This window comes from Crocuta crocuta, unplaced genomic scaffold, assembly GCF_008692635.1.
Source record: "Crocuta crocuta isolate KB4526 unplaced genomic scaffold, BGI_CrCroc_1.0 scaffold31, whole genome shotgun sequence".
Classification (NCBI taxonomy): domain Eukaryota; kingdom Metazoa; phylum Chordata; class Mammalia; order Carnivora; family Hyaenidae; genus Crocuta; species Crocuta crocuta.
In genome coordinates, this window is record NW_027528362.1 from 3,478,571 (window position 1) to 3,487,158 (window position 8,588).

General features: G+C 53.4%; 1 protein-coding gene across 1 annotated transcript; it reads right to left on the reverse strand.

The window, feature by feature from the left end:
- Positions 1–7,272: 7,272 nt before the first annotated feature.
- On the reverse strand, positions 7,273–8,339 carry LOC144223317 (G-protein coupled receptor 183-like). Its single transcript, XM_077754017.1, is given in 2 exon segments — positions 7,273–7,506; positions 7,860–8,339. Coding segments are annotated over 2 exon segments (714 nt in total).
- Between the last annotated feature and the right edge of the window lie 249 nt (positions 8,340–8,588).

Sequence of the window (8,588 nt, forward strand, 5' to 3'; positions counted from 1 at the left end):
TTCCTTAGAATACTGCTTAATGAATTGCGAGAGGAAGCTCAAGGCAATGTGTCTCAACAATCACTTCAGAGAAGTCAATTGAAGAAAATGACTGAAGAGAAGGCTGGCTGACGTTTAAGAAAATCACTGTAACCATCGATTACTGGTTTTAGTTGACACCATATAATGGTTTACTACTGTCATTGTCCATGCCTACAGATAAAGTATTTTGTATTTTTGAATAAAAAGACATTTGTATATTCCTGAGAACTGAACACAAGAGCCATGTTCCAATGTACTGCTTTCAACTTAAATCACTGAAGCATTTTTACTACTATTTTGTTAAATAGGATTTTAGTGCTTGCCATCCCTCAGCAGTTGAAAAGTTAAGAAGCAGCCCTTCTGTGGAGAGCAAGAATAATTGTGTACAAAGTAGAGAAATATCCACTTATGTGACAATCTTTGTGTAATAAAAATTTGTTTAAAGGTAAAAAAAAACAAACTGTGAAACAGGATTTGTGGAATATCCTTCATGTTTTATGATACTAATAATAAGCTGCCACCTGGTTTTGAAACTGGATGCTGAAGATTCTGGCATCTTAAATGTCTTGTGACCACTCTGGCCTCTCAAGAAATATTCCCAGGAAACTGGAAACCTGTCCATCTGTGCCTATACCTCCACCTCCACCCCGTCCTTCTCTCCTGAAAAAAGGATTTGTTTTAAAATGGTGTACTTCACCAGAGACTTCTCCACTGTCTTCTTCCTTCTGTGTAGCTTCACCTTTAGCCTCTTCTCTGACTTCTTCCCTTTCAAGACTGAAACCATAACAATTTCTCTTGATTACAAATTAAAAAAAAAAAAATCCCAGGGCGCCTGGATGGCTCGGTCAGTTAAGCGTCTGATTCTTGATTTCAGCTCAGGTCATGATCTCACAGTTTGTGAATTCGAGCCCCACATCAGGCTCACCGCTGTCAATGCAGAGCCTCCTTGAGACTCTCTCTCTCCCTCTCTCTTCCCTTCCTCTGCTCTCTCTTTCTCTCTCAAAAATAAATATTTTTTTTAAAAAATGATAAATGTTAAAAAAAAAAAAATCCTAGCTCCCAGCCCCCTCTTCTAATTCATCCTTAAAGACAAATCTCTCAAGACGAGCTTGGACACCTGCTGACCCCACCTCCTCAGCATCTGGCTTCTGTTCCCACTGGCCCAGTGTTTTGCCAAGTGCAAGGCCCCTCCTTAGGCTGCTAGTCACTTCCTTCTCATTCCTTCATCTCCCTTGACTTTTGTAACATCGCCCTCTTGGTTTTCCTGCTACTTTTCAGTCTCTTCTGAGTTCCTCAGCTGCTTCCCTCCCCTTCCTGACAGGGTCCCTCATGGTCCTCTGCTAAGTCTCTGTATTAATCACACCTTTTTATTTTTTGTTTTTTGTTTTTTTTTTTAAGTAGGCTCCACACCCGGTGCGGAATCCAACACTGGGCTTGAATTCACGACTCTGAGATCAAGACCAAGCTGAAATCAAGAGTCAGATGCTTGGGGCGCGAGAGTGGCTCAGTCGGTTGAGCCTCCGACTCTTGGTTTTGGCTCAGGTCATGATCTCGAGGTTTGTGGGTTCAAGCCCCTGCATTGGGCTCTGCGCCGACATGTGGAGCCTGCTTGGGATTCTTTCTCTCCCTCTCTCTCTCTGCCCTTCCCCTGCTCATTCTCTCTCCCTCTTTCTCACTCTCTCTCAAAATAAATAAACTTTAAAAAAAAAAAAGACTTGATGCTTAACCTTAACCAACTGAGCCACCCAGGCACCCCTAGTTTCTGTATTCCGATGCGTTGATGTCTGGGGCCTCTGTGACCCTAAAGGGACTGCCCCTTTAGGGGCAGGGTTAGCTAACTCCTGGAGAGAATAAGACTCACACAAGAATGCACTTTTTAAATGCAAACCAACCAATCCATAGCCCTTCTTCATCAGACTCGCACTGCCCTGCTCACCCCAGGACCTTGGACCAGACTGCTGAAACCAGATTCTATGCCCCAGAGCCCAGGGAGGTGATTCAAGCTAGCCTCTCCTAAGTCTCCTTACTGTGTCTCTCCTTTCCTGTTTTCTCTTGTTCCCTCTGAGCCCTGCCCCCCGCCCCCCTGCATCTGCATGCGGCCCTGCAGAGTGACCACCTCTCCTCTTGGAAACTGTACATAACTAACGTTTCAATGGCAAGCGCCTCCTGAGCCGTTAGCCTCCCTGCTCCTGAACAGTAATAAAGCCTACATTGTACAACAGGCTCCCTCAGCTCTCTCTGGGAATGTCGTCCACCTCATACTTTGCAAATCTGTACCGTCACCCTAAATCCCTGTCTTGCCTTCAGGCCTCATATGTCCTGCTCTGTACTGGATGCTTCCATATGCCTGCCCACCTTCTCCCACCCCCACACTCTGTCTTATCCCGGATTCCCTATCAGGAATGACACCACCATCAACCCGATCTTCCAGCCCAAACCGGGGAGCCCTCCCAGACAGCCCCCCATCTCTTCTCCCATAGTCTATGAGTCTCCACTTAACACTGAACACATTCTCCTATCGTCTGATTGCAATTATGTGTCACCTGCTCGTCTACACAATCCACCAGCTCTGAGGGCTGTATCCCCGTTATTCCCTTTGTGTCCACGGAGCCTAGGCTAATACTTGATAAATGTGTGAATTAATGAAGAGGAGTACTGGCCCAGAGACAGAATTGTAACTCACTGCAGAAACGGGGTGTCCCCAACCTGCCCTTTTTTTTTAAGTTTGCTTATTTATGTTGAGAGAGGATGAGTGGGAACGGGCAGAGAGAGAGGGTCCCAAGCAGGCTCCATGCGGACAGTGGGGCTGGAACCCACAAACTGTGAGATCATGACTTGAGCCGAAATCGAGAGTCGGATGCTTTACTGCTGAGCCTCCCCGGTCCCCTCCCCCGCCCCCAGCCTGCCCTTTCTGCATGGGCTCACCATCATCTCTCTGAGCTCGGGGAAAAGTCATTTGTGGATTCAGCTGATGAGTGTTTACTGGGACTTTCTGGCAGTGTTCACAGCACTTTACCCCGATGTGCAGCCTAGCAAAGGGAAGAATGTCAGGCAGTCACAAACAGAGGTCTGCCTCCCTGGGACAGACCACCTCCCACTGCCACTGCAGGGCTATTAAGGCAACAGAACACATACCAGGGCTTCTTGGGATCCAAGAATGTGGGCACAGGAAGATGGTGTAGACCTCTGGCATTAGAAAACAAGACTTTCAAGACCCCACCAGTTACAGAGGAACAAGAACATCCCAGTCTTGAGGGATTCGTGTGGCCTGCGGTGTGATCTGACCTGTGCACCACACAGGTGGGGCCTCCGAGGGGGGCGAGGCCTGGCCCTGAGCCCTCCAGACGACTTCTCAGTCTCTGCGCCTGTCCCGTACACCGTCACTTGGTGAAGCGAGAAAGAAAACTGTAGTGAAAGTCAGATAGTGGGTAACTTGTGGTATGCAGTGATCCCAAATGTGATTCTCAGTGAAAACGGGCTTTCTGGAGAAAGCCAAGAGGCCGTAGGAACATTGGGGTATCTACGAACTTGATTTATGAAACTCTCTGCTCTTCCCTCTTAAAATGTCAAGGGATTAAGATTCCTAGAAGTCATCATGAGACCCTCCAGCCCAGTGCAGAATCCCCTGCACACCTCTGCTGGTTGGGCATACTTTGTCCACCCCCAGGGAATGGGACTGTGGGACCTTATCACAGGGCCTTGACCTTCAGAGCTGCCCCGCGCCTCCTGGCATACCCTGGACTGGTCTCCCCCGTGGAGGCTGAGGAGACCGAGGAGACCCTGATACTTCCCATGTTGACATGAGGTTATTCTGACAGGGTCTGGAAAATAACCATGACAGATAAACCCTAACTGGGGTTTAAAACAGGACCCTCTTACCCTTCCTCCGAGCCTCGCCTTCACAGTGGGAGCTGTGAGGGCTTAGAGCTGGGGAGAGGTTAGGGATGGGGTGGGGCTCCAAGGAGTCTGGAAACAGGGGTGTTCAGAAATGGGTGAGTGTTATGGGTTGAATTTTGTCCCCCCACGAGGATAGGATAAAGTCCCATTCCCTGTGTACGTGACCATAATCAGAAGCATGTTCTTGGCAGGAATCATCCAGTTAAGATGAATGAGGTCAGGGGCACCTGGGTGGCTCGGTCAGTTAAGTGTCCGACTTCGGCTCAGGTCATGATCTCACGGTTCGGGGGTTCAAGCCCCACGTTGGGCTCTGTACTGAACACTTACTCAGAGCCTGGAGCCTGCTTCAGATTCTGTGTCTCCTTCTCTCTCTGCCCCTCCCCACTCACACTCTGCTCTGTCTCTCTCTGTCTCTCAAAAATAAATAAGTATAAAAAAAATTTTTTTAAAAAGACGAATGAGGTCATTAGGATGGGCCTAACCCAACATGACTGGTGTCCTTATGAAAAGACAAAAATGCCACGTAAAGACGGAGATGCACCAAGGGAATGCCACGTGGAGACAGAGCAGAGATCGGGTGATGCCTCACAAGCCAAGGAACCCCAAAGATCGCCAGCAAGCCCCCAGAAGCTGGGGAGAGGCTGGAACAGATGCTCCCTCACAGGCTCAGAAGGAACCAGCCCTACCAATTTGGGGCTCTGAGCCTCTAGACGTGCGAGAGAATAGGTTTCTGTTGTTTCAATCCACCCAGTTGCTGGCACTTTGTAACAGTAGCTTTAGCAAACTAACACAGTGGGCAAGAGAGGTGCTGCCGAGTCTTGGGGCGGTGGGGGGGTTCCCAGAGAGTCTGTTCAGACAAAGTGCTGGGCCCCTGCCATAGAATGTGCATTTCTAACAGGTCTCTGGGTGCTGCTGGGCCAGACACCACCCCTGGAGAACCACTCCTCTAGGAGGCAGGATGTGGCCTAGGCATCGCAACCTCCGAGTCCCAGTGATAATTCTCACTGATACGACCTGTGCCATCCCACCTAGAAAACTGCAGTGTCCACAGGCCATTTGCATTTTAAATCATCCCTTAATTTTTTTTAATATTTATTTATGTGTGTGAGAGACAGAGCATGAGAGGGGGAGGGACAGAGAGAGAGGGAAACACAGGGATTTGAAGAAAGCTCCAGGCTCTGAGCCATCAGCACAGAGCCCGACACCAGGCTCGATCCCTCGAACCGTGAGATCATGACCGGAGTTGAAGTCGGTCACCTAGCCGATGGAGTCACCCAGGCGCCCCTCCATCTCTAGTTTTAAGTGACTTACGCACGAGTTGGTTCATGGGCCTTCCCCAGCCTCCAACAATAACCCCAGGTGACAGGTGCCAGGGCTCCTGTTTACAGACAGGAGAATGGGACTCAGGTGAGGGTAGGAGTCCTCGGCAGGACCCTGTTCCCTCCTGACTCCCTGAGCTCAGGACCCCACACTCGGAGCCCGGCCTTGGAGCACATCTGGTGAGTGCAGCCCTCAGAACTCAGATGTCCCTCTTTGTAAACCCACGTCTGAAGAGCAAGCCATCCCCGACCACCTGCGGCTGGCTTTGCAAACCCAAGGTGCGTCTCGGCTCGCTCTCTCTCCCCCCCCGCCGCTGCGCCTCCTTGCTGGTCTCACCACCTGGTCCCCCCCTGCTCTGGCTGTACCCCCGAGGCCCTCTAGACGTGCCTTCTCCCAGCTGCTCCCACGGGCCCCAGTACACCACCTGAGCAGCCTTGGAGCTGAGAAGCCTGGTGTCAGGGTGGACGGGCCGTGAAAAACGCTCGAGAGGGCGGCCGGGGGGGCGAGTAAGGGCAGAAGTCAGACAGGTCTGGGCAGCCCTGCGTGCCTGCCCCGTGTCCAAGGAGGAGACCTCCTGCTTCCAAGGCGGCTCTGTCCGCCTCATCACACGCCACCAGCCGGGCCCCCTCCTGCCACCCCCACGCCCTTTGCTAAGTGCTGGGTTAGTGCAAACAGGGCAGAAGTGGAAGCTTTGCACGCCAGCCCGGTGTGGACGCACGCACACTGAGGGCAGCTGGGATTTACTCCGCACGGCGGGTGCAGGCTGCGGGGGGGTGGGGGGGGGGCCCTCAGGGGACCTTCCCCTGGTGAATACACAGGAGCCCCAGAGCAGAGGTCCAAACTCTTTAAGCCTTTGGTACCCGCACCCCTGCACCCCCCGCCTCCGCGGGCCAGAAGCCCAAGCTGAGCACTTCGCTCTCGTGTCCCCAGAGAGACACCCATACAGGGACCTGTGTGGCCAGAGGGGTTCACGGCCACGGTGTCCGAGGGAAACTCATAAGCTGAGTGTCCTCCCTGCTCAGAGCAGGGGGGTGGGGCAGAATGGAGGAGAAGCAAGCCCTGAACTGTGACGTGAGCCCCCCCCCCCCCNGGGGCTCAGCCACCGCCGGGCTCAGGAACTCCCCAGCCCAGGGGACACGTGACACCCTTCCAGCGAGCAGAGCCTAAGGTTCCAGGCGGAGGAGAGTCCTGTGCCCCAAACGTCAGAAACTGGGAGATGCACGAAGCGGAAGGTCACTGTGGGAAAGGGCCGGGCGGTTCCGCTGAGACCCTGCTGCGCCTTACGGCGGGGACACCAGGGAAGGGCGGGGGCGGCTGACGCGGCGCCGAGCAGGGCACTGCGCAAATCGCCCAAGTCCAAACGCAACGCAAGTCGCTTTAAAGTCAGGAAGGCGCATGGAAAGCTTTGTCTCCAGCGCCCGTCAGCAACGCCCCCGCGGTAAGCGCTTCCACACAAGCACTAAACCAGTGAGAAAGCCGCGCCCTTCCCCGGCCTTTGTCCCCGAGGCGCGGGTAATGGGGACGAGGTGGGTCCGCACAGGGAGCCCGGCGCCCGCCCGCGCACCTCTCACTCCTTTCCATCCCGACCGGAATGCGCCTGCGTCCCCAGAGCTTTCTGACATTTCCAGGAAAACCTTGGCGTTTTTGTAAATGTTAACTTGAAGGTTTTACAAACTCTGTCTTGGAGGGAGGGGCACTGTTGTTCGTCGCAAACTCGAAACCTGTTCTTTTGGTCTTTTCTGCATTTACTATGCAAATTCTCTTTTCCCCCCCAGGAAGAAACAGCACCCGCCCACCCCTTCAGAGGCCCAGGAGCCCCCCTGTTCTTTATTTCAATCCATTAGAGGTGTTGCATCATGAAGCTAACAAGTTCAAGTTTTGGGGACCCCCACCTACCGTCCAAGACTCTGTACCTAATTCTGCATTTATTCTCCCATATTCTTTTTCTTAAAGAACCCACCCCTCAAATTATAGAAGCTTCAGGCCCCCAGTCCCGCACCCCTCCCTGGATAAAGTCTCGGAGCCAATGACTCATTAGACCTTATCCTCTGCTAAGGGCACTGAGCCTCCAGTCTGGTTGATACTTCTTGTTTCTGAGGAAGCTTTTCCCTGGGGGGAGGAGGAGGAAGATGCTGACACTCTGAGTTTCCAAAGGCCGAGGAGCCATTTCCTGCACCGCGTGGAGGCAAAGAAGTAGATGATGGGGTCAGTGCCGCAGTTCATGTTCATGAGGGGCATGGTGAGCTGAGGGGACGGTCTGAAAGCCCTCTGCTCGGGGCAGGAGGGCAGGCGGAGCGTCCCCCTCAGCATGAACTGGATGACGCCGAGGTGGTAGGGACTGGAACACACGAGCACGGCCACCAGCACCACCGGGGTGAGCAGGCAGGCCCTCCGGTGGCGGCCTTTCTGGCTCATCAGAGAGTTTCCCGGGCTGCCCTGCACAGCTTCAGGGTGATCCTCACGTAACAAAACAGTATGATCCCCACCGGCCCGCAGAAGCTTACGGCGCAGGCCCCCAGGACCACGGGGGGCAGCCTGAGCATTCCCTCGACGCGGTCATACTCCATGCAGGTCAGCTCGCGGGCCACCGGCTTGGTCATGGGGAGGAAGAGCAGGGGTGCCGTCTGCAGCAAGGCCAGGGCCCAGAGAGCCACACAGACGAGCCTCGCTCAGCCGGCGCTGCGGAGCTGGGGGCGCTGGTGGGCGCGGACCACGGCTACGAAACGGTCCACGCTCACACACGTCATGAGGTAGACGCCCCCATAGGTGTTCACGTAGAGGATGAATGCCGTCAGCCTGCAGAGCCCTTCGCCGAAAGGCCAGCTGAAGTGCAGCGCGTAGTGAGTGACCCTTCCGGGCAGGGCCAGCGTGATCAGCAGGTCAGACACGGCCAGGTGGACCAAGTAGACACCCGTTGAGCTGATCTTCTTGCCCTTTTGACACGCAAGGCACAGGGCAAGGATGTCCCCCAGAGCACTGAAGACCCAGAGGGCCGTGTAGAACAGAGAGAGTGCCGCACTGACTGCCCGGGGCGGGAAGTGAGGGAGGCAGGAGCTGGCATTGTAGGGGGCGCTGCTTGGATTAGTCATGCTGGAAGTCATGTCACTGAGGTCCTTGGGGAGACAAAAAAGAAGAAAAAGAAAACTCATATCGCATCTGTGGGGTTATGCCTCTGTAGTAATAAGAAATTTGCTGAAACAACATGCAAATGAAAAATATCTCTTTTTAGGTAAACTTTTTGGGGGCGCCTGGATGGCTCAGTGGTTAAGTGTCCGACTCAGGTCATGTTTTCATGGTTCGTGGGTTCGAGCCCCCCGTTGGGCTCAGTGCCACTACTATTTCTGTGTACC